Source organism: Halichoerus grypus, chromosome 3 (assembly GCF_964656455.1).
Source record: "Halichoerus grypus chromosome 3, mHalGry1.hap1.1, whole genome shotgun sequence".
Lineage (NCBI taxonomy): Eukaryota > Metazoa > Chordata > Mammalia > Carnivora > Phocidae > Halichoerus > Halichoerus grypus.
The window spans coordinates 87,256,666-87,283,458 of NC_135714.1; the positions used below are offsets into that span (position 1 = coordinate 87,256,666).

The 26,793-nt window shown below is 38.7% G+C and overlaps 1 protein-coding gene across 1 annotated transcript in view; it reads right to left on the bottom strand.

Annotated features, from left to right (window-relative positions):
* Window positions 1-6,026: 6,026 nt before the first annotated feature.
* The window catches only part of DKK2 (dickkopf Wnt signaling pathway inhibitor 2), a 96,546-nt gene continuing 75,779 nt past the window's right edge, over window positions 6,027-26,793 (bottom strand). The window contains exons 2-4 of the mRNA XM_036094750.2: window positions 12,066-12,216; window positions 10,656-10,811; window positions 6,027-8,439 (exon numbers count right to left, since the gene is read on the bottom strand). Coding sequence (XP_035950643.1) covers window positions 8,189-8,439; window positions 10,656-10,811; window positions 12,066-12,216 — 558 coding nt within the window. The 3' untranslated portion in view covers window positions 6,027-8,188. The remainder of the gene's footprint in view (window positions 8,440-10,655; window positions 10,812-12,065; window positions 12,217-26,793) is intronic.

A 26,793-nucleotide genomic window follows, 5' to 3' on the forward strand; every position in this document is an offset into this window, starting at 1 on the left:
GTTGGCTAATTGAATTTAAATTAATAAAATAAAATAAAAAATAAAGTAAATGCTTCCTTTGACTTATTTCAAGGCTATCAAAACAAAAGTTTCTTCAAAGAAAGTTCACATTTTCGGGTGCCTGGGTGGCTCAGTTGGTTAAGCAACTGCCTTCGGCTCAGGTCATGATCCTGGAGTCCCGGGATCGAGTCCCGCACCAGGCTCCCTGCTCAGCGGGGAGTCTGCTTCTCCCTCTGACCCTCCCCCCTCTCATGTGCTTGCTTTCTCTCATTCTCTCTCTCAAATAAATAAATAAAAATCTTTAAAAAAAAAAAAAAGAAAGTTCACATTCTCTTGTTCCCTGAATATTTTCTCGAATTGCCTCTGCCTGTCCTCCCAGATGGTCAACCTCTTCAGTCTATCCCATTCTTAACACTAGCAGGTTTTTCTTGAGATTGTTTTTCCCTGTTAAATAATAGACACCCATTCTCTTCTGAAGCCCTAAAACTATTTTTGAGCAACTTTACACCCACTAAAGAAATAAATCCTAACTTTTAAGTTGTATTTACTGCTTTTATCTTAAGGAACGTTTTGCATAGCCTCCTCACATTTCTCCACAGCTAAGAATGATTTTTAACAGTCCCAAACTGAAGCCAAATGGAGTATTGGGGAGTATACTCTCCATAGAGAATTCAAGGTCCCTTGATACACGTAAAAATGAGCTTTGCTGTGTATTCCTCTCAGGCATTGTAAAAGGTAGCATCACTATATTTGGATCTTGGAAAGTTATAAGATGTGGATGTGTGTTAAATAGTTTGAACATTACTGTGAAATTTCCTTAGACATTGCTTGGTTTTCCTGTTCTCTAATAAGCTTTAAGTAGGGCATACAATTGGAGAAAGAATAAATGGGCATTGCAACAGAGAAGAGCACAGTGGTAAGGAGTGATAGGCAAGGTAGGAAAAGAAATGGAGGATAAATGATCTCAATTTCATAGTCTGCCTGAAAAGCTTAAGTGGGACTTAGAGTATTTTATATGCATTAGCTGATCTGATGTTCTCCATCTGTTGCTAGCCCCTGGAGGCTGACTGGCCATTAAACACAGAATGATGACTGGTGTAGCAGGTGCAGTGAAGTGGGAAGGTGTGGAGCAAATAAAACAAGTCCATGGCATCTATAAGGAACGTTGACCCCCAGGAAATTTTAAAAGGTTGTGCATTGTGGTATTCATGACGTATGTGTGAGAGGTATGATGGCAAGTGTATTTCTCAGGAAAGTACTTCAATTACTTGCATATTGTTATTTCTTTAGAATTCCCAGGTCCTACCCTCTACAATTATTTAAAACTCGAAGAGAACTATGACTTGCTTTGACAAATTGCCCTTTACTGCAACTCATTGGCCCAAAGTCAATGGGAGTGTTGCCTGGGCTACACCCTTTGCTTCAATAATTTTCTAAACCTACTGCTGTGAGTCAACCATTCTCTTCCCGTAAGTTTTCCTTGACACTGTTTGACATCTGTATCAAATTGAAGTTTCTTATTAGCACCTTTTAGGATTTCTAGCATTCCACTTGATGTCTTTTTCCTACATTCTGGCTTAAAACTCTCTGCTCTGTCTCTGTGCTCTGGCCCCTGTTTATTCCCTTTTCTATGTCTTCCTGCCACCCTCTCATTCTTCCGTTTGTCTGCAACTGCTTTTCTTAGTGCATCCAACAAGTTCTCTCTTCTTGTTGACTCAGCCTCTCCTTTGTATGATTTATTCTCAAGCTCTCAAGATGGCTGGTGAGAAATTTGCAAAGGGCAACTTCCTAAAGAGCTGTCAACATTATATGAGGGCAATTCTTCCTTTAGATATTAAATACAAAGGTGCAATACAGGAAAGAGTTTTTTTTAACCTTTTTTTCTCATCAACGATTTCTCAATGATCTTCATCCCTGGGCTGGGCTAGAGAGGCTCTGCATCCAGTCCAACAGCACAGCCAGCTGGCTCTACTTCCAACATACCTTCAATCCAACCATCTGTCGTGACCTCCACCTTACCTCGCCAACCTCAGCCACCAGTGCTTCTTGCCTGGATGACCTCATCTCTTCTCTACACAGTAGCTTGCGTGAACCTTTGAAAACCTGTTAGCTCCTGCTACTCCTCTGCTCCAAAGCTCTCGGCAGCTCCAGCTCTCTTTCAAAATAAAAGTACCTATGAAGGTCAATAAGGTTCTGCGCAATCTGACCCAACTCCTTCTCTAACCTCATCTTCCCTCTCTCTCCCCTTGCTCATCCTATCTGAGTCTCCTTCTCAGGTTTTTCCCAATGTCAAATGTTTGCCTGTGTTCTTCTTCCTTTACTGCTGTTTCTCCAGACATTCCCATTCCCAACCCCCACTTCACTCAGGTTTCTACTCATATTTGCCTCCTCTAAGAGATGCCCCCAGCCCCACAGAATCTGTTTCTTTACCCAGCTTCAATTTTCTTCATAGGGCTCATCCTTTGTCTCCTATAGTATTTATGTAATTTTTATTTAATTATTTTCTGCCTCCCAGCTATTGCCCTAAAAAAAATAACTGGAATATAAAAGCAATGAAAGGATGAACTTTTTTGGTTTGGTTTTCTGCTTCTATCGAATGTGCCTGCAAAGCTGCCTGGCACATAGAAGACATTCTCGGTGAGTATGTGTTGAGTGAAGGAATGTAAGTTGGGACTGTCTTCTGGGCCTCAGGGCACCATTTGCTAAAATAATTTTCAGGAGTATCAATAGCAATTTTATTTCAGGAATGTGTTGATGTGCTTCTACAGCTTGAATAAATGCAGGGATGAGGAAATAAGTAATGCATGAAGTAATGGAAGCTGCCATTATGGCACACCCCTAAAAAAGATCAACTTACAAGATACTATGGAGGCCACATCACCAGACCAAACATATTCTCAAGCACTGGTGATACTTTGAATATGCCAGGTGTGTAAAAAAGAAGCCCCAATGAGGCTAATAGCTAATGGTGAGTTTCTAAAGTTGACCAGTTTTACGTGAAGACAGTAATGCCTCAAATACCACTCACTCTCTAAAAGTAGATGGAATACACAGGTGGATTCTCCTCCCAGCTTATCATATGGTAAACTATAGTGCTGTATCTAATATCTCGGTGGGATGTTTTTCCCAAGTAAGTTTAAGTACATAGGTCCTGGGTTCCAGAACTGATTTGGATTAGTTGACTTTTTTTTTTATTAGTTGACATTTTTAACAAAGCAAAAACATCTATCTTCTTTCACTCATATTCCAAGCATCTTTGCTATTGTTCTTGATGACACCATGTCCTAGATTTGTTAACAGGGTATTGCCTGGTATATCTGTCCTAAGAGCTAGAGATTGCCTTATTTTCTAAATGTGGTGACGTCTTTGACTTAATCAGATATATCCAAAAATTGATTGGACATTATTAAAAATTAAGTCTCTCAGCAGAGCTTGGATGGCTTAGTCAGTCGGCTCTTGATTTAGGTCATGATCGCAGGGTCCTGGAATCTAGCCTGAGGTGGGCTCCGCTCTCAGCAGGGAGTCTGTTTCTCCCTCTGCCCCTCCCCCCACTCATGCTAGCTCTCCCTCTCTCTCTCTCTCTCTTTCTTTTTTTTTTTTTTTTTTTTAAAGATTTTATTTATTTATTTGAGAGAGAGAGAATGAGAAAGAGCGAGTACATGAGAGGGGGGAGGGTCAGAGGGAGAAGCAGACTCCCTGCCGAACAGGGAGCCCGATGCGGGACTCGATCCAGGGACTCCAGGATCATGACCTGAGCCGAAGGCAGTCGCTTAACCAACTGAGCCACCCAGGCGCCCATCTCTCTCTCTCTTTCAAGTAAATAAATAAAATCTTTTAAAAAATTTAAGTCTCTCATTCCAGTGAGATACTGTCCTGGCCATAGCTGCTGAAAGAGTCCCACTCTACACAGGCATCAATAAACCCTCCAGCTAAGAGAGACCAGAATACATCCGGGATTAAGAAGGAAAACTTTAGCCATTAACTTGAAGATTTTGCATTTCAGTTTCTTTGGGCTCCTTATTCTAAAGAGGAAGATAACAAATACAGACTTTAAGTTTGTTGGACTTCAACTTATTTTGACTTTAACATGCAATAGGGTTTAAATTTTGTGCATTAATTTCTCCTTGGGATTTCTTAATGGAACAGGATTTATATTCAGAAGTCTTTGGGTTGTTGGAATTTTATGATTGCAGTACTTTTTATACATTATCAGATACCCAATGTGTCATTTAATCTCACTGCAGAACCACTGATAGATTTTGGTGGATAATATGATGGACATAATTTGAGATGCTAAAAAGAAAGAGGAGTTATTTTCCAATCCTGAGTATAGTGTGGTCTTGGAGTCAATTGAATTAATGAATTATTTTCATCCATCTTGCCATCTTCTGGGGATAAAAATCTAAACTTTCCACCCCTGGTCCTGAGAGTATACATAAAGGAGTGACTGACATTGGGAGGAAGACCTCATCAGGTGCTGCTTTAGTAGATAGCTGATCTATGGTGGTATGTTCACCCGAGACAAATGGCTATGTACAATATGTTAAGAATATAAAGATCTGGGGAATGATGTGGGGGAGGGGTTTCTTCTTTTCTAGTTCTTAACATTAGTTGAACGTGGAGTGTATAATAATCTTTGTCGCTATCCCTCATTCACTCCTTTCATGTGCTGTGAATTATCCAGTAGAATTTCAAATGAGATTCTTGAAGGAGAAATGCATAGTTCTGTTCCTTCCCCACCCTTCTTTGGCACAAACTGCCAGAAGAAAGTGTGTCACTCTCTTCTGCCCATCCATGCAGTAAATTTTATAGGAGCTCCCACAGATAGAAATGATGTTGTCTGGTGTTGTCTGAGAATGGGCCACTTTCTAGTATCTTGCTCTGGAACCTGGCTCTTTCTAGTATCCTCTGGCCTACACTAAGCTACACACCACACTCTCCGATAACTTTACCAGCCTAGGGTAATCTGTCATCTGCCTTCCTTTCTTAACTTTTTTTCTCAAATGGCCTGAATTTGGGGGGGTAGAGAAAAGTGTAATTGATTGTTTCCCCCCTCAAATCCTAGGGCTGTGATAAGGCATTGTGTTTCTTGGCTAAAAGGGAAGTCAAGACAATTTGTCAGTTTTCAGAGCATCTCCCTGAGCTCAGTGGAAAAGAAAAATATCACCCATATGACAGTTATAGTCTAAAAATACACTGTAGCTAGGAAATACAAATGTTCTCAATTTGAGGAAGTGGATAACTATTTAAGAATAACTATTTAAGTGACTAATTAGAATAATGTGGGAGTTATTTCAGCAATGCTTGAGGTATCTTCAACTCTGACCTCTAGCTATGGGACTGTTTTAGCTTCATCACGCGGCCATAGCTACACTTAATCCATTCCACTGTCATAGAATGTTTATTTTCCACATTTCTAGCCCATTAACATCTCTAATACAACATGGGCTTCTACAACCACTCCCAGTCTCAAAATTGGTAAGTTCTGTTTAACAAACCCTCCTGACGTCTCTGTGTTTAGGAAGCAGAGGAAAGACTTCCCCAGGAAGTGGCTTTGAGTTCACTCAGGGCCAGGTAACTCAGTCCGTATCCATACAGGGATAAAGATATTTTGTAGCTTCTTTGTGCCATCAGGGAATGAACCAATATGCTAAGCATGTTGGCATCTCTATTTGGGGACATTTTAATCGGGGTAGAAGATTATAGGAAATAGGCTAGGTGGCTTCAAGTGTTTTGAAGAAGTTTGTGGAGAACCCTTGTTCCAAGATGTTCCAGAACACAGAGTAAGAATAAATGGGTAGAAAGCACAAGCTGGGATATTTCAGTTTAATGAAAAAATAACTCTCTAACAATTACATCTGCCCTGCCATGAATAAGCTGCCTTTAGTAATAGTAAACTGCCTTGGATCATCTCATAGTGAGGTCATCCAAAAGATTCCTACCCCAACTGTCAAATCAGATCGTCCATTTGATCTCTGAGAATCCATGATTCTGTGAAAGTTTTTCTCATAAGCAAAACACAAGGAAATTTGAATTCCATTTTTGAAGGAGAAAAATTTAATATATTTTATCTTATTATACATTTTCCCTAAATTACAAAGTCAATAGCTGCAAATATATTCTGCTACAAAGCTTTCTGTAAGAAATATCTCTATAAGAAAATACATCTCATTAACATTTCCTGTAAATAAATTACTTCAAATAATAATTTTGGGATGTACATAAGGGAAATAATGCAAAAACTAGATTGTAAATGTGATTGCTATATAGGAAATGTTTGACTGAAATGTTCCATTTTCATGTTGCCAAGCTTATAGAAACCTGTTTGCACAAACTTTGGTTCTTGGATAGATTCGCTTATAATTTTTGTTTTAGCAGACGTGGAAAAAATGTAAATCTTAAGCACCCTTGTAAATGTGTATGGGAAGCTGAAATTCTTAATAGACATGCAGGCTCAGATTCAATCTCTACTGGGAAAACTTGAATTTGAAACTGCAGAAGGGGTTTGAGTAAAAGAAAATTAAGGAGTGACTTGCAGTCTATAAAAGAAAAGGTCAAAAGTAACAACTATAAGATAACTTTTTTGCTTTATGCTCTAGACATAAATATTTAGAACTGAGTAAAGTAAAAAAAAGTAATAAAATGGTTTCAAAGAATTTGGAAACTGTGGTTTCTATAGGTTAGCAATATGTAGATTTTACAAGTTATTCCATTTATATTTTTTACTTTCAACGGCTGCAGTAAAACAGAAACAATATCTTTGGCAAAAAAACAGCTGTTGCAGAGAGAGATTGGTACAGAAATTTCAGATGGTGCCATCGGCAAGTTAGACGTTTAGGGAGGACGCTGGAACCTAACTGTACTACTTGCCTTGGGAGTCCATTTCATGAGACCTCCCCATATTATTTTAGGACCTCAAAAAATATAAAATAAATATTTTGAGGCCAACTAGTGACCTACACAGAACTCATCTGCATAGTAAATATTGTGATAGCAAATCCCATGGAAAACTTCCATTTAGGTTGTGCGGCCTCAGGCTTCAAATATGAATAGTCAGTTTGTGCCTCAGACATATGATCGACATGTTGCCAAAACCTGGGCACTTGACAAAGTTTTATCCATTTCCTTTGTGTCCCTCAGTGCAGCACAAATGTAGATCAAGTTTCTATTATCAGCTTTTCCTCAATGTACTGCTGCGTGTGTAAAGAATAAATGTATTTACCAATCTAATCCTACCGAACATGGGAAATGCCAAAGCTTCAACAAATAACAATCTATTAGCGTTGATTCTGTATCTTGGACACCTTAAAAATTTTTGAAATCTGTGAAATTCTGCTCTGTACTATTCACAATTAATTGGGATAGTTTGGAAAATAAAATATATTCAGGGTAGGAATCACATACAATCAAGAAAAGGTGCAATGCCATTCCTTTAGAATGTGAATGGACTGTTTTTGTCTTATACAAAAACATTCTTGGGAATTACCGGTGAAAATAAATTTTTGAGAAATGTAACTAAACAGTTTAAAGCAAAACAACTTTGGTTTTTCCTAAAGGTGTTCATGAAAAGACTTGCAATTATTTTGAAATTATTTGGAAAATACTGACTGCTTTTTTTCTTATCTACCAAGGCCTTTCATTGAACCGTAGAAGTAGTGTTCCAAACCAAAAGGTGATTCTGTGTTGCAAATTATCTATGTTCCATGCTTTCATTTCCTATTTAACAACTCTTTGCATGTGAAAGCCTATTGTATGCCAAGGGACTATTTTGCTAAACAATAACCTTGAACTAGAAATATGGCTTTTAGGTTATTTCTATAGGCAATCACCAATCTGAAGGACACCGATCCTCCAGCACAACCTAAACTCTTGGAAAGTCACATGGTATTCGTCAGTAAGTTTCACTGTGTGCTTTTTTTTTTTTTTTCAGTAATAACATTTTCACAAATGTGTACATTATTTACATAAACAAGTTGCATCACGGGAATGCATCGGTTGTACTACATTTGTTACCTCTTTCTAATCTGCTTACTCTCTTTTCCTTTTTCTCTCTCTGTGATCTCTATATTCATATCACATTCTTTATGTTAACCATTCTTCTGAGATCCAAATCCTATTTTCCACCATGCTATAATGCATTAAATACACAGATTCACAGTCTGCTAGTGATGATTTTCCTCAGAGGTGATCATATCTTCTGACACACGTGGAGTCTGGCTTTGGAGGAATAGGTGGCATCCTTCCATACTTTACACGACAGGCCCTTCGCGCAGTCACACCGCTGGAAAATTTCCAGCCCATGAGAGCCCTTCTTGCGCTGTTTGGTACAGACTTCCCCCTGATGGAGCACTGGTTTGCAGATTTTGGTCCAGAAGTGGCGAGCGCAGCAAAACCCTTCGATGCAGTCTGATGATCGTAGGCAGGGGTCTCCTTCATGCCCTACAGAGATGATGACCAAAAGATATTACCATGACACTATAGGAAAAAAATCCTACTTTGCAATCAGAAGCACATACAATATTTTTATTTATACTGTCTTCCATGGAATTATCATTTATGGTGGCAAGTCTTGGATTCCTATCGATCGGCTCTCCCTCTAATCATGTCAAGCCATTATTGTCTATTTTGATTATTCACTGTCTGAATATCAAGCTTCATGAATAGCGAGGACTGTGCTTCATCTTCTCTTTACTTCGGCATGGTCTGCTCTTAGATCTTTCTCCGATCATTTTTTTTTAACAAGGTGAGTGAAAAATAAGCAAAGATAGAGAATTGCTTTCAAAGTAATTAATTTGATACCTTCTTGGGAGGTATAAATAAACTCTGATTCAAAGAGAAAGCTGAAATTCTCAGGGACTCCTAAAACCCCGCCTCAGTGTCTAGCCAGGAAAACAGAAACTTAAGACAGAAGATGTTTAATGCAGAGAACTAGGCACGCAGGTGGCGGCAGGACTAAGAAGGCCCAGAGGATGGTAAAGCAACAGAGCAGGAAGCCGCTACCACATTTAGGCTGAAGGATCCAGCGGAGAAGGTCATGTCAGAATCTGGGGCCAGGAATCGCTAGCTGGGACTGGAATCCCAAAGGCCCCCCTGACAGGGAGCCTATAGGACGTGCAGTCTCTAAAGAGCTGTGATTCAGAGCAGAGTAGAGAAAGGGCAGACAGCCCCAGGGTCAACAAAGAACCCATCATTAAAAACATGTGGAAGAACAGATCTGGATATTTAATTCAGGAAAAATGACTAAATCAGCAGAAGAGCAAACACACATCACAGCTGGGTTGATGTGTCACCTATATAAAGAAGGGGTCAAAAAACTTCTCTGTATTTTTGCCAGATTGTAAATATTTAGGCCTGTTAGGCCATATGATCTGTCACTCCTCAATTCTGCTGTCACAAAAGCAGACATAAGTAATGCCTAAATGAATAGGCAAGTCTGTGTTCCAGTAAAACATTATTTTACAAAAACAGGCAGTGGGACAGATTTGGCGCACAGGCTATAACGTGCCAATCCCGGTCTAAAGGATTGTCTGTCAGCCCAGATATAACCAATCCCACTGTGTGATATGGTCACGACCCACTAGGATTTCTTCCTAGTTGCCATCAGAAAATTGTACATAAAACTATATAAAAATATTAGTAAACTTGAAACTGTACGGTGACATAGCTATCTATTGGAATAAGGAAGGATACTCATGTAATGACAAATGCATGTGAATTTGGTGGAATAGAAATAGGAGATGGGGTAAAGACATAGGTCTTCAGGGAGCATAGACAGGGGATAATTAAAGAGGAATTGTTCATCTTTTTAACGCTATCCATGTCAACATTAATATTCCAGGTCTGACTAATAGGTCAGTTATTCTATAGGATACTAGCTCTGCAGAACATGAAAATGTGGGGAAAAGTTTTGTGGTCAAGAAATATGGGGACATACAGTGTTTAAAAAACTGAACCAGTTTTCCTCACTGCTGGGCTTCTCAGAGCCCTCAATATCCCAATTGTATAAAGTTCCCAAACTGGGAGATGCATTATTACAAAACTTTTAAACACGGCACACTTTCATTCACAGACTGTCTTAAAAGAGTATTGCTCCACAGAACACACTTGAGAGAAGCCTCCTTTAAAGATGGACATGTTTCATGCCCTTAACATTCTACTATTAGTAATAAATTTCAATAATTTCATGCTTTAAAAATTTACTGTTAGTGATTAGGCTTCCCAAATATTTTGATACAAGTAAGGGGATTTTATGACCATATATAATCCCACTAGAAACCAATTATTTTTGATAAGTTGGTCTATGAATAGTATATTATGTGGTTGTTTAGTGAAATTAAATTTCTGCAAAGGTGAGAAAATGATTCAAAAGCTTAGTGATTTAATCATATGACTGCAAACATTTAAAGGCAGGACTGTTTAGAAAATGGAATGATTGATCAGGGGTGCTGCAATTCTCATAATATATATTTCCTAACAATTTAAGATCTCTTAGAAACCTCCAGCATCCTCAAAAGAATTAATAAATTCAGTTAAAATCTTGCCAACAAAATATCTTCCTTGTATTTTTTCTAAAACCAATGCAATGAATTATCAATATTTTAATTTTACTTCTCTTAAAACAAGAAAAAGTAAGCATAGAGCTACAGATCGCTTACCTTTTATATGTGACATCTTAGTGTGTGGTCTTCCTAGATTCTGCCATCCCAAGTCATGGTTTGAGTAATGACCATGGTTTCGATCTCTGTGTCGAGTGCCATCCAGAGCTGGGATGTGAGGGGTTAAGATGCTCTCAGTGACAGGGATGCAGATGCCTGGAGATGGCAAGTAAGTAGTTAGACTTATCCGATTCTATAAAGTGTGTATCCAAGTATTGTGCTGATGTGAGGAGTGTCGCTATCTCCTATCTATCTATCTATCTATCTATCTATCTATCTATCTATCATCTATCTACCTATTTATCTATCATCTATCTATCATCTATCTACCTATTTATCTATCATCTATCTATCATCTATCTATCCTCTGTTCATTCAGCCATTCATTTATTTACATAAACAATATTAAATCATATTATTTAATATTAAATAGAATTAGTTTGGCCTAAGTCAGTCTTCCTTAATTTGAATCTCATCTCAAGACCAAGTGTCCATGGGCAAAAATAGGAATAAAAACATTTCATTAAGTTGTGAATACGTGTGTTTAGAGTAGTGACTTAGTAAGTATTAATATTAGCTATTCCTACTTTTAAAATGCCTGGCCAGACATCCATCTTCAGGATCCAGGTTCCTTTGTTCAATCAACAATATCACCCTAGTCTACATTGTAAACATCTCTAATGGTATGAGGTCTTCTTCCCTTCACCTGTCCCAGGTACTTCCAATAGGACTCTGCCCAGAGGTCAGGAGCATGTATATGGAGAGGAGTCTGATTATCTTGGTTTATATGACTAGGTTTATGTTTCAGATCACCTTCTGTAATTATTTAATGGTTTTATCCTGTGTTGTCTGTGGTTCTTCATTTCATCATTAATGCTGAATTGTATGCCTAGAAGTTCATTGACATTGGGTGAAGTCATGCTTATGGAAAGGCTGGGGAATAGACCCACGTGTCTCCATTTGGAGGAGCCAATCCCTCCCTCACTATGAGTGTGGTGCGTTGGGTAGGGGGGGCTTTAAAAGAAGACACCCTGAATATAAGAGCCGAGGTATGAAACTGGAAGAGGGACACACGACTGTATTGCTCAATCGCACCAGGTTCTTTGTTAGGTCTTTTGCACGTATTCACTTATGTGTTTATAGCTATTCACGTACAACACTTTGGCATGGCAAATCCTGGATTGCCATAGAATATAAAATCTAGAAATATGGATCAGAGCCCAGGAAAACTAGGATTTGGGAGGTAATCCAAGTAATTGTACACATATCTAAACCGTGATCCAATCCCTGCCAGTTTTGAAAGGCTCCTTGCATTTCAGGGGTCTGGCTAAGGGGAATGTAGTCGAATTTGCTAGACACGCCTCCTACAGAAAGAGGAAGAGGCCTGTCGACACTGAACTAGATCTTTACCATTATTGCAGCGGGTACCGGGACAACACATGCCATCTCTGTGGCAGCGCTTCTTTTTCCTTCGACACACCATGCAGGCCGAGGATCCCTGGTGGGGACTGTGGCAATATCTCCCAATTTCACATTCCTTATCACTGCTACAAGGGTAGGCCTGTCAGAAAGTGCGACAACAACACCAAACGCAAAGTAGATTAGATTCCGTCACACCTATCAAAGTTACTGCAGCAAATCATGATGGGAAATAAATCACAGCAGGTTTCTCGTCAAAGGAAATAGGCCATTGAAATCACGTTCTGAGCACAGATCCTACAGAGCGACACTTCCTTCATCGAGGACCCTCTAACTACTGATTGTTGACGGGGGCAAAGATAAAGTTGATGCTATTCCTATATTTTTGTTGACACGACTTTGGAGCTGGGATTTTACATTTTGTGTGGATCAGCAGAGCTTTTAAGAGTACCTTTGGGGGCTCAGAAATTGTTGTGTCTGTTATGTTGCCACTGATTTATGGTGTAAATGAAACAGTGAGCCTCACTACTCCATTTTTCATCCACTGAACTGGATGAGGGGAAGTTTAAATGAAACAACAAAGGGCTGTGTTAGAAGCTAGAACACATCTCCTGCCCAGTTAGGGGACAAATACATTCAGAGGGACTCCCCACAAATCCTGCCCGTGAGGAGCACGGCAGAGAACCACTTCCGGAACCATTTGAGGTAACAGGCTGTTTGGCACAAAGAAATCAAGGAGCAGGGTCCTCATTCCAAACGCGGGTGATGAGCAGCAGTGGGGTTCTAAGCGGTCAGAGAAATGCTCAACTCCAATGACATCGTGTTCTTGAGAAATAAAAAGGCGGGCTCTTTACATACAAAAACAGCCGTATGGGCTCTGGCGCCTTCAGCTTATACAGACAGGACCTGGTGCCTCTATTTCTCACCACGTGAGGCTACTTGAGCCATGCCCTAGATTATCTCCCAAAATAAAAATACATTCTCCAGTTATGTACTCCTTGCCTCTTGGAAGTTTTCAGGACACTTAAAACGTCCCTGTTTGCAGAGGCAGAGTTGAGAAACTGAGCTGCCACGCCACACATCAAACTTCCTCATATTTTGAAGCATGTTGACAGGGAGACTTATTTATAAGTTGTTTTTTTTTCTTTTTGTAGCTCTTTCCTGTTTTCAGAATAATGCATGGGTTGTTTTTTTTTTTTTTAATTGAAAAATACAAAAAGTAAAAAGAAGCTATGTAGCTGTTTTTAAGCACGCATACAGGGTATGAATGTAAACCTATGGGCTAAAGTTTTTGTGACTCTCAAATAATTAGGGGGATTTGAGTTCTTTGCTTATGAAATGAGGTTTGGTGACCTCGGTCTGCGCGCAGCGTCTATTTCTTTTCCCCTTCTTTCTCCCTCTCCTACACCCTCTTTCCTCCTCCCCCTTCTGCTGTGTGTGGCTACCCTCAGTGTCCCCGTGCTGTCTGTTCAGATCTGATCTTCTTCAGTCTGACAGAGGAAATAAATGTTAAGCTGACATGTGAGGCTGAAAACTCTACATGTTCTATGGGGGGAAAAATACACTTTCAGCATCATTACAATAGAAAAATCACGAATTTTGAGTTGCAAGTGCTTTTGAAGGATTGCATAGTGGCCATGTTTGATGCCTACATTATAATCGGAGCCAGATAGAGCTATAAAATGAATTTGCATATTATTGTCCCTTTCTGGATCTCCATCATTTGGCTTAATGGAGAATATGAATGAGGTTAAATTCAGAGTATTAGGCCATTTTTCAAGAATCCAAGACTGATGAAAACAAAACAAATGTAATTTCCCGCCTTGCCACACTCTTTCCCCCAAGCACTTTACTCCCTTCATATTTAAACCCATTAATTTTAAGTGAAATACAATTCACATGTTTCTGATTCATTTACATTTATTTCATCAAATTGTTTTGCAAGAAACATTTGATGTCTTACAAGTTTTTTTTCTTCCTCAAAAATAGGACATGTTCTTTCAATGGAAATACACATGTGCTACCTAAAACATCATGTGCAATTTGCAACACAAACAACAAATCTTCAAGGGATCCTGAATATAGAATAATACTTGATTCCATTCCTAAAAAACACACACACACACACACACACACAATAGTCTATAAGGTAAAAAACAAGTTGATTGCTAAAAGTAGCAGTTGGTTTTGCAGAAAATTGTGGAAGACACATCATTAACTTCCCATTCTCAGTTTGTGGGAAATGGGAAATGCTTGAAATGGAAAATATTTGACGCATGGGGCTCCTGGGTGGCTCAGTTCATTGAGCCTCTGACTCTTGGTTTCAGCTTAGGTCATGATCTCAGGGTCATGAGATCAAGCCCCACTATGTGCTCCACACTCAGCACGGAGTCTGCTTGAGATTCTCTGCCTCTCCCTCTTCCTCTGCCCCTCCCCCCACTTGCACACACTCTCTCTCTCTAAAATAAATAAATAAAATCTTTTTTTTAAGAAAGAAAATATCTGATGCAGATGATATTGCAAAAAGTACTATGTTTAGTAGCCCTTTATTTGAATAGGATCACAGTAAAATTCTCACGAGTTTTTCAGAGGAAAGCTCAGTTGGTCTAAGAAATAAAATATATTAGAGGACATGCAGTTTTATTATGCTATTTTTGTAGTTTTATTTAAAGCCAATTTAAATAGAAATGACACAGGCAGAAAAAATATGCAGAATTTTTTGTAATGAAAGATTATTGTTAATGTGATCTTGCACTTGAAATGCAATCCCAGAACATAACATTAAAAGCAATTCTTTGACAATTAAAATAAAATTTTAATAATTGAAATGCAAGGTTATATTATATAGCTTCTAGTATGCTTATGAAACTCCTTGCTCCAATAAACAACCTTTAAGTATGAATAAAATCAAAAAGTGATAGGACAAATTGATGGAAGCAAGTTTTAGGGAAAGCGAAGAAGACGGGAGCATGCCTTACCTTCTGAAATCAATGTCTCCCAGCCCAGATCTACTCAGCCATATAGTTTCCTTTGGCATAACCATTAGCAACAAAACACAGAACATGAGAAAATATGGATCTGAACCATTAATAGCAATTCTCATATTTTCAGCCTAATACATTATTTTTCAATAAAGAGCTTGAAATAAGACATTTTCATCTCAAGGATGAGGGCTCTGCAGCTTGCTACTGTTTCTTCCCACATTTCCCCTTTAAAATGTCTGGAAATTCTATTGTAGTAGGCAAAGAGAGGAAGGGTGGCAGAATGGGAGGGAGGGAGGTGGGGAGGGAGGGAAAGAGAAAGAGAGAAAGGAGAGGGAAGCACATGGTTAAAGTAGTTTTGGAGGATCCTGAAGAAGGGATGATCATGGCATTAATAAGCCACTGTAGGGAATTATATACATTGATAAAAGTGCCATTCAGAAACTTTCCCATAGAAAAATCTTTATTTTCCACTTACTTTGGCCTCAAAAGCCTGTTGCTGTTCCCGTCTAATGACGGTTTTATGGCAAACAAAAAATGAATTTGAGTATCTTAGTCTAACTTTCTATTTAACAAAAACAATAATATGCTTCCCTGTTACTTATTTGTAGAAATTAATAAGAAGACCGATTTTTTTTTAGCTGCTATGGAAATTATTAATAGTGAATTGGCATGGTTCTTCATTGACTTGTCTAGGTAAACAGTCTGAGGAACAGTGACATTTGGCTGCATAAGCATCCAGGAATACTTGCCTTCATGCAAAATCATTCATGACTTAGCCTCAGTCACAGTTAGGAGATGGATTCATTTGAGACACCTAATAATAGCAGATGATGGGCCATGAATTAAGAATATATGAGAGCTGTCCATGATCAGGCCAAAAAACAAAGAAGTTTTGCCCAACCCCCTTTCTAGGCTAAAAATAGTTTCTGTAAATAGCAGCACTAGTTATCATTACAACCACGACAGGAACTAAAAACGAGTGAACGCATTGGACACAGCTTGAAAATAAAGTCCATCAAAAATGAGCATTTCTTTTTAGTATAGAGGATTTTTTTTACATCTATATACTCTGTGCTAATTTGGAATCATTACTTAAAATTTTAGCAATGAAATAAAGAGAGGTTAAGTAACTTCTGCAGATAAGTCCTATGTGCTCAGTAGCAGAGAATTTGGGGATTCAGGGTCCTGCCCTAGCTTTCAGGCCTCCCTGCAAGGTATGATGACTAAGAGCATTAACTAGTGACAGTTTGTTGTACACATAGATAAGGAGTTTTCAGTGCTGACCTGTGTGCCGAATTTAGAGATTAGAAAAATAAACTTGGCCACTTCACTCTCTAGAGGCCTCCAAATACCAACAGCATGTCCTGGTGCAGCTGTTGGAAAGACAGAATACTGGCGGACAACATGGGCAATCCTGTAAACAACATTTTCTCATTTCATTTCTTGACAACAGTTTTAGGTCCATTTAAACTCAATGTAATCAGAGTTACAAGCAAAAGCCCATCATGCAGTGATAATTAAATAATATTCTAATGAATGAAATAAAATGAAATGTTACTCCATCTTATTTGAACTAATTGAGCCTTTTTTTTTTTTTCAATTATTCTCAAAACTGCAGGGAGAAAAAGACCTGCTAATTCAAGATTAAGATTCAAGGTGGAATTTATTCTTATTTTTCAGGGCTGCCCATCCCTTAAAAGACACAAACGTGATAATGACAGAATCAGACCCCTAAGAATAATGACATAGAAAAAAGTGTTTTAGGCATCTCAGCAGCACCAGCTATTGAACAAACCTTTGGCCACAACTGAAACCTTAGTGTAACTCCTGAGTTTTCAAAATAATGACATTGTTCCTGTTTAATGATGGGGAGAAAAAAAAAAAGAAGAGAGAAACATCACATAGTGTTCATGTGGGCTGGCCACCCATCCGGATTCTTGCAAGACCGTCCTAGTTTTGTTGTTGTTGTTTTAATCGGGACAATCCTTTGTCCCCGCAAGCATTGTTTGTAACAATCGGAAGTTTTCTGGAGCCAGAAAAACATCATCAGCTGGGCAGGCAGAAGAAAGCCTGCAGGGGGACGACCCAGCTGTGGGAATAAAAAACATTTGGGGTGAGTGGATAGAAGGAGGTAGCAACAAAGGGCTGGGGACTAGAACGTCTAGAATGTCTGGGGTCTCAAAGACAACATAGCAGGAGGTTGGCAATTACATTTGGGAAATTGTTGCCATCACACTGGCTCCCCCTAGGTCCTTAAAGAAAAGATTAATTTCCCTTGCTCTGACGTTCCATCTGATAGTTCTCTGTTTCAGTGTATCTGCAAGGTATGCTATCCTTTAAGGTGGTAATTGCAAAGTCCAACCTTAAGACTGCAACTTCAGGAGGTACAGGGACATAGAACTCAATCTGGCTAATGTGTGGTTGCATACTGCCTGCCAAAGGCTGTGCCATTGGATCTTTCCTTTGTCCACAATTACCTCTAGGGGATAAGGGTGTATCTTTGAGGATTCCTGAACATAAGGCCAGGAGGACTGAGCTACATTAAATTGGAGGGGAGAAGTTCATGGTGTTCTGGCTGTTTGCCACAAGTTCATGAAGGCAGCTGTTTGGGTATTCATTCAATATCCAATCATTGTTTATTCAGCATTTATTTACTGAACACCAGCTACAATCCAGACACAACCCGTTCTGTGATCTACAAATGTTTTCCCTGCACCATCCCTAAAATAATTTTGAAAAGTATATATCCTCTCACACATCTGACATGTAAAATCTTTCAGCATAAGTTTAGTTTGTTTTATGAATATGGCATATAATGTTTATAAGATGAAATTCACAGTAATTTGACATGATTCAATAAAATAGCTTTTACCTACCTGATTGATCAATGCATACTGATCCTAAAATAAGTCACAACATGGTCATGGATATTTTTCTTTGAGAAAATTAGTTTTAGAAAATGTCCAGTTAAATTTTAAAATATACAAGTCATCACAACTATTTTAGATGTTCTGTATCCAGAATTTTCCAGCCAGTGCCAAGCTTCACTTTTAAAGAATTAATGACAAGACAAGGAAAGATGTGTTTAGGATGCCCTAATCAACTGTTAAGAACATCTTTGTTTAAAACCAATACTCCAAATTTTACTTTAGTCTGTCATCCATAAAAGGTTTTATTCTGCTGGTTAATGCAGTATATCAAGATTTGGAATGCATGACGATGTTGCCTTTCTTTCCACATAAAATGGCAAAAGACTTACTGTAAACACAGGCACATTCCCAGACAATTTTAAGAAAAAAAAAAATCATGGGAGTTAAGGATATGGAAATTGATGCCCTGAAAACAATTCATGCTGTGCACACCGTGGAAAACCTTCGAGTACCTTTTCCACATATTCATTTTAGGGCTGGGGTTGTTAGATATTTGGTTTTTGACACAGAAGTTCAGAGCTGAGAGAATTCTGCTAATGCTGCCTGGATCATAAGTTAGGAAAGATGGATCTCTGCCAGTGGTCTCTTAACTTCCCCAGTGTATTCAGAGAGCCTCACTGAAATCCTAAGAAACAATAATTGTATGAAATCAAGGCAAGGTTCTCCCTAACTTGGGTTGCTCCACCCTGTTCTCTGTTATCTCATTAACCAGAAAGGGGATTCCAGGGAATTCTCTACTTTGAACACAGAACGCATTCTCAGCAGTAACATGTACATTGCTGCTTTGATCATGGGGCAAATGGGCAAAGCTAACCCTTTCCATACAGTCTCAGCACCTAGAGAAATCGACACCTTGTAGTTTACCTGATTTTTTTTTCATGTTTTTGACCCATTTTCCCCTTATGTGGAATAGATAGGACAAAAACACTTCTGTTCCATGCTCAAAAAGCAGCATCTCCAGACTGTTTTTGCAGCAATGGTTGGAGACCTTTATACTCCATATATAATTATAAAGCCCTTTATAATTTGGCAATTGGTGGAGTATAATTGTTCTAAACAAAACAGAGGAAGAAACCACACAATTTCAAGTTTTCTTCCAAATCCTGGATCAAATGTTTACAATATAAAATTTTCAATGTAGCCTTACACATTTTCCTGACCTCATGACCTTCAGAAAGGTAACATGGTAGGAAGAATTTTGGAGTCATACTGCAGTTTGAATTATGCCTCCACAATTAATTCATTGTTGTAAGTTACTTAACAGAGTCTCAGTTTCCTCCTTAATGAGATGGATAGCATTCCTACTTTCAGCAGCGTTTCCCTGCTTACCTAATCTTTAAAATCTCACAGGATTTCTTTAAAAACTACTTACTCACAGACTCCTTCTCACAGAGACTCTAATTTTGTAGAACTGGATATGGTCCTGGAGTCTGTATTATTAATAAATAATATTGGTGATCATAGATAAGGTAAGATAGGGAAACACTGCTCTATAGAATTGTTGCAAAGATTGATGCCTCTCGTATATATATCATACAGAAAATATCTGGTCCATATGAGATATGGACCCAATATTATCTCTCAGACAGACACGGGTCTAAGTGGGAAATTGGTTCCCTGACACATGAGTCTAAGTAAGAGATTCACTGACAACTATTTCCAGACAGGTTCATCTTTACTCCTACTACTTAGCCACTGTGCTTAGCGATAGGCTTGAGAATTTCTGAAAGTATATGAAAAAATAAAGTAACGCATAACAAACACACCAGTGTACTTTGGGAGGAATACAGTGCAGACTCAGAGCTGTCAACACACCCATTGTGGCTGGATTGTTTCATACCCTCATGTGGTGTACACCTGTGTCTTGTTGGCAATATACAGCTTTGCAGTTTTCTTTGCATCATGTATCCTGGGGTCTTTACAAAAGAAGTAGCTTTCCTCCCCATATCAAGTATGATAAATAGATGATGTGTGTTTTTATTATTTCCTATTTCTTATAGAGCATCAAATTCCCTTTCCAGTGAAAAATCACATTCAAAATTCAAATATTGATGTCCAGGTAGATATGAAATCTTAAGATACTTTCAAATCGCTGTTTATGAAAGACCTTCCTTATGATTACAGAATAGGTCAGTGTTGGTAACTATTTCTGAGCCCAAGTGTAAGCACTTGTGAATTTTAAGTGTTACATGAGTTTGAGCCATTTTTCACTTGCAATATCATGGTTTATAAATGAAGATAAAAAAAATCCAGTGACGATATAGGTTAATGTGTGTGTTAATATACATACGTTTGTTTGTGTGTGTGTGCATAAGTTATCCAATGTATTATTTCAGGAGGTACACTTAAGAAATATGAAGCAGAATTTACCTATGAAAAGGTAGGACAGAGTTATTGGGAACTGAGAAAAGAGGAAAATTTTAGTTTCCATGTAAAGTCCTTTAAATATTTTCTAATTTGCACTAGGTGTGTGTATTATCTATTAAAATTAATACAATATTTAAAAGAACTAACCTTCTGATATTCAAGGTGAAATTTCTTATTCCTTGCTAATTTATGCTTCATAGCTTTGTATTAGGAAGGCTTGAAAGAACTTGGGTTTCAAGTTTCCAAGAACGTGAAAGAACCAGGACTTCTTGCAAGAGTATCAAGAATCCAGACTGAAGTTTCTTAATTAAAAATTTTCTGTTTTGTTTCATTGATGTCACCTTATTAGCAGAATCAGATTATTAATACATTTAAATTATATATAAACAATCCATTGTTCCAACAATTACTTAATTGAAGCAATGTTTATTTTCTTATTCATTTAGTATAGACCATGCAAACTTTACACTTCTCCAATCTCATTTAATTCTCTTCCATCTCCTCTAGGAATTAGGCTAGACTAATAATCACATGGCCACTTGCCACATTCTATTCTGATTTTGAGGAAACAGTTGATAGAAGCCAATAAAATTGAAAAATTCATTCTTTTATGGTTGGGAAGATGGAAAAATCACAGCAATATATATATAATCTTCAATATTCGTTTGCAGTGAAAAGACTCAATTTCTATTTAAGAACTACTTTAAGCTCTGTATAAATATTGCTTGAAAATATAAAATGTTACCATTCAAATTTAGAGTCATAAACAAGATGGCAGGCAGCGTTTTATCCCTCCAGGTGTGCTAGGAGGAGAAGCAATGACTTGAGAAGAAGCATGGCCCAACGTGATTCCTCAGGCGGTTGGAGCAAGAGGTTTACTTAATCATGATAGACACAAAGATTGACTTGACTAAAAACCTTTTGATTAAAAAAGTAGGATGCAGGGGCGCCTGGGTGGCTCAGTTGTTTAAGTGTCTGCCTTCGGCTCAGGTCATGATCCCAGGGTCCTGGAATCACCCCTCATCAGGCTCCTTGCTCAGCTGGGAATCTGCTTCTCCCACTCCCTCTCCCTCTGCCCCTCCCCCAACTCATTTGCCCACACACACGCGCTCTCTCTCTCTCACAAATAAATGAATAAAATCTTTAAAAAAAAAAAAAAAAAACTATTGAAAAAGGAGAAAAAAAGGAGGATGCAGAGGTGGTTCACAATTTTAACAAGAATCCTGCCTAAATAACTCATCTATTTCTGCCTCTGCCATTTGGAAGAAAATAAATAGTAAGTGTGTGAAGACTCTTGAACTGAAATCATTAGGACATGACACACTACTGACATATGGAGGGACTAAATTGCAAGTTACGTGTGCAGCAGGGTGAAGGACTTTAACTCCTGAGCTTTGGATAAGCCAACTTGTCTTTTACTAAGAGAAAGGAATGGAAGTCATTTAATCCATTATTTTGCCATCCCAGTTCTTTCCCATTTCCCAGCTTGAGTCCTTCTCTAGCTATCTCCAGCTAATATTTATATAACCTATAGAACAGGTTAAGAATCTGTGCTCCATGCCCAGTCTTCATTTTTATTTTTATAGAATGTTCAGTTGATGGGACAGGTCTCACATAGATATTCACATGAGAAGCACTGAAAATAGACTCGTATCATCATTTCTAGGTTCCAAAGTTCAGGGCAAACTGTGTTAGAGAGAGTTGGAACCAGTCTCAGAGTCTCTAACATAACAGAAGGGTTAAAGCATCTGGGTAGAATAGCTGCCTGACTTCCTGATGGATGAAATTACAAAAGCTAAGGCTACTCATTTATTTCAGACATTTGCAAGATGATTGGGTTCAAAAGCCCCAGCTTGGAGAGTATTTTTATTTTTAGGGTCTAATAATAGCAATTATGTGACCACATGTTGTTTATTAAAATAAAATGCTTTTCCAAAAAACAATCGATATCTCAAGACACACGTGGTCTTACTTACCAGCCTTCTACACCCATGAACCAATTTAAATTCTTATTGTGTGGAAGAAGGAAGAGAAGTTCAGCACACAAGGACAAAGGAACTTACTCAAGCAAACAGCGTGGCATAAAGACATCACTCATTGGTTTATAATCTACTTCTATCAAAAAATTCTATTTAAATGCTTTGTTACAAGATTGGAAAGGGAGGAAGTTATAAGCCAGATGACAGATTCTTTGGTTTGTGTGACCCTAGTGTTCAAATATCAGCCTCAGAAATGTGGTACATCTTGTGATGACATACTCAATGTGTTAGTAATCCCAAAGAAAACACATTGAAGACGTTGGTCCCCCACGCCACCCACATCCCATACATCTGCTTTGGTGTGGTGACCAGCACATTCTCCATAGTGCAAGGGAGGTCAGATGATTTGTAACTAGATGAAAAAAATGAAATCCTGTCTCCAGGCTTAAGTCACTTCCCCTCCATCCCTCGGTCCTTCCAGCCTGTGCAAAAAGTATGCTCCTCTGTATCTCTGTTGCTTCCTTTATTGGCCCTTGTTCATTACTAAGAATCCCCAGATGTACTGGCATTGGACTCTTTTTAACACCTCTGTGTCTGGCTCACATTCCACACTTTGTAGAAAATATGGGGCTTTAAAATGTGAGACGGGGGAGGGAGGGTGGGAAAGAGAAGTGGAGCGCAACTAGGAAAGGGAGGACCACCCTCACACACACTTGCCCCGGGGACCGGGGTAGAGCCTCAGCACAACCCCAGTGCTGTTGGCTAGTCAGAAGTCTGGGTGAACAAACGGAATAGAACTCGTTAGCCAAATGGCTAATAGAGTTTTTATACAACTTTGCTAGGGTTGATCTGTGATCCTATACTTTTTTCAAATATTTTTTCCCTCTCGTGCAATGCTAAAATGTTTCCAGAACTATGTTTGGAATGCTATCTGAAATCTGTCCTGTTTGTTTGGACTGAAGGAGGCCGCCGTGCACATGCCAGCTCTATGGGGCCATTGCACACCCATTAGCCACACTCCCTCAGGACCAGGCACTTGTACACATTTTTCTTCTGCCAAGAATACCTTTCCTCCATTTACTTCATCATCGGAATAAATCCAACTCACCGTTCAGAGACTATTTCAAGTAACTTTACTTTTGGGAAATCTTCTGGGCTGGCTCCTCACTTCCAGCTGATTTGGATGTTCCATTTCACCTGTTAATACCTCAGGCTCATCTGTACCATGATATAGATCATGCTCTGTTACATTCTTCCTCTGCCTTCTTTATACTCTTTGATTACAGAAATCATCTTTCACCTCTGTATCCCCAGTGGTCACCTCATGCCTGGCACAACAGCATTCTGTATTTTGTCCAGTAATGAATTAATGAATGAGGTTTTGTTGTTAAAGTATTTGGAAATTTGTACAATGAATCGACAAAAATGCTCACATAAGTACCAATCAGAAGACGGTTAAAAAAAAAAAAAAAACTTGAAAATTAAATGGTGATATTTTTATACATTTTGAAATGGATTTTTAAAAATCAGCTAGGTTCTACATAAGCCATTTATCACTTAGCACCATATCGCTAAAGACATCATTATGTGTTTCAGAAGAAAAGAGATTGGCTGATGAGTAATTTTCCAGCCAGCAACTTAGCTTTGTGTTTCATGTGGAGCCTCAGATTTGCATTTTCAAGTACGATCACCAGCTTCTTTATATTACATTCCTGTAGCTGATGATATTTTTCACATGTAAATTATCTAAAGTGAAAAGTGGGCTCTTTCATTTCTAAGTGGTATCAGTGGTCTCTGCCAGAGCCATCACGCTATCCGAGTGGCCCTTCAAAGCAGTGACTCTGGATCTCACCTCTTTCCTAATTGTCCTCAGGCCATTGTTTAAGCCTATTGGTGGGTTGGAAACTATGACTCTGAGTACTTCTGAGGATCAGATGAAGCTGGTGACACTCCATCCTAAATACTCCTTCTAACTTTTCTTTGCCTTTAGCTCTTAATATTTTTCTCATTGGTGGATCATATCTGATAGTGTTCATAGTTAATCCCACCACTATGACATATTATTGCAAAGAAGCAAGAAGGTGACTGAGTAGTTCATGATGGCTTCCTTTAAACATCTCGGAGGTACACAGATGGAATACTAAGGGGATCCAGTTACTTGATATACCTTGGTCACAGCAATATAGCAACCAGAGCATAACAACGAAAGCAATTTTTCCAAATGTGTGCCTCATGGAATGCCCCACCAAAGCATTTATTGGATTTCTGACTTGTTTATGATCCTAAACAAATTGAACTAAACAAGTTTCTCACAAGCCATGTTAAATTAGTTAAGTCTCACGGGCATGTCAATTTTTACCAGAAAACGTGGACAGTGCTTTTAGATTTTGAACCAAATTGATTTCAAATCGTGTCTATAGTTCTTGTACAAACCCATCCAACTCTCCTCATTGTGCCCACACATCAGAATTTTAGAGACACCCGTACACTTTTCACACCCACTCCCAAGTTTATAAACTTAAAGGAATTTATGAAGGACTTTATTCAACCTAAGCTAGGTGCATATTTGGTATTTGTAAAATGATGAGATGGGCCTATTGCCTGGGCGAAGAGGTAAGAAATAAGAACTCTACTTTCTAGGTTAAATTTTCTAAGTTGTATGTTTGCTACATGTTTTGAGTCCAGGCAGGGATGTCACTGTGTATCTTAAAAAGTTGGGTCTCTATATGACTCCTGTACAGTTTAGCTGCCCAGTCTAGAGACTAGAGTGATTGGATCCCCTTGTTCTGTAGAAAGAGGAAAGACACAGCCACACCTGGGCACAGCACGTATCAGACAGGATGGATTACGGTCTGACTCTAACATTTCCTGGGTTTAAATGAGATCACCAGAACTTCATTCACACAAGCAAGTCAAGTTGTTTCCACATTAACATTGGATGAAGTGATTTTTATTACAAAAACCCAGCACCAGCCAGGCTCTTTCTGAGGGCAGATCAAAAGCATAAGGATCTGGTCATGGCTGCTTTTCATCTCCCCTCCCTGAACACAGCACTGCCGAATGCATGCTGATCAAATTCTGCCTGGGATTTTAAACAGGATGGTCTGGAAAAGCCAAGAATAAGCTCTTGAAATAAGACTGCTCATCTCATAGTAACGAGGGCTGGAGCTGTAATTTTGTACATGGTACATTGAAAACTGTTTACAACTTGCAAATGATGATCCCAAGAAACATTAGAATGCCTTTCTTATAGAGACACATTAATAACTAACAGCAAATTTGCTAAAAAGTCCAGTTCTGCTTTCTGGGAACCTTCCAAAAAGAAATCACAGCTCTTTAAAGCACAGTTTCACAGAATGCATCAGTTAAAAGAGTAATCAGCCAGTTACTGATTATAGAATAGAAATTAATATTAATATTTAACAATAACTGTACATAGAGTTATTTGTCTTCAAAGTAGCGAACTCCTTAAGTATTAACAAATTAGCTCTCTCTGTCACAACTGCCAACATGTGTTTGGAGAACTCTAGGGAGAATTTTATTTAACATCCATGTGTTCTGTTCTGGTAGTATCTGCAGGGCGATCTTTCCACTGTTAGATAAACATGTTTGGATGTACAGAGATGGGGTAATAATGCACACCCATGTCCTGCTGTCGGGCCAGTTTGCTGCTGAGTCCTCAACCAATACCCAATCAAAGGCAAAAAATGTGTTTCCAGTGATAGAGCAGTATGGTTTTCATTGAGGACAGACTGCCGAAAATAAGACAAAAATTGTCTGGGAATTTGGGTGCATAACCTGGGTGTGGTGAGGATGAGCTTTTCACATTTCTCACTAGAGTTCAGTAACTCTCCACATAACCTCAGCCCAGCCGTGGATCCTTAAATCCACCATCTCACCAGCCAAAAAGACTCCTCCTGCTAACAGATGCCACAGTTGCTAGAGCTACTCTACAAACTGCACATATTTTCATGAGACCCTGAAAATAACAGGCTCCTGGAAACTACAGATATTTTGCAGATGTGCTTTCCACAGAAATGACTTCACAATTCGCCTAGGTACTTGACTGGTGTGTCCCTTTATAAACGAATGAAGACCACTGTTTATTACAAATCACAAATTTTGATGGCAATCATTTCCCCTTGATAATTTCCAAAACTGTAAGCACTCAAGAATTCTATTTACTGGATATTTCATGATTTTAAGGAAGTGTTGTTAACTTTTAGTTTTAATAATAGTATTGTACTTATTTTTTAAAAGTTCTTTTCTCTTGGGGTGCCTGGGTGGCTCAGTTGGTTAAGCAGCCGACTCTTGATTTTGGCTCAGGTCATGATCTCAGAGTCACGAGATCAAGCCTCATATTGGGCTCCATGCTCAGTAGGGAGTCTGCTTGAGATTCTATCTCTCCCTCTCCTTCTGCCCCCCCAACTCCTGCTCTCTCGCTCTCTCTCTCAAGTAA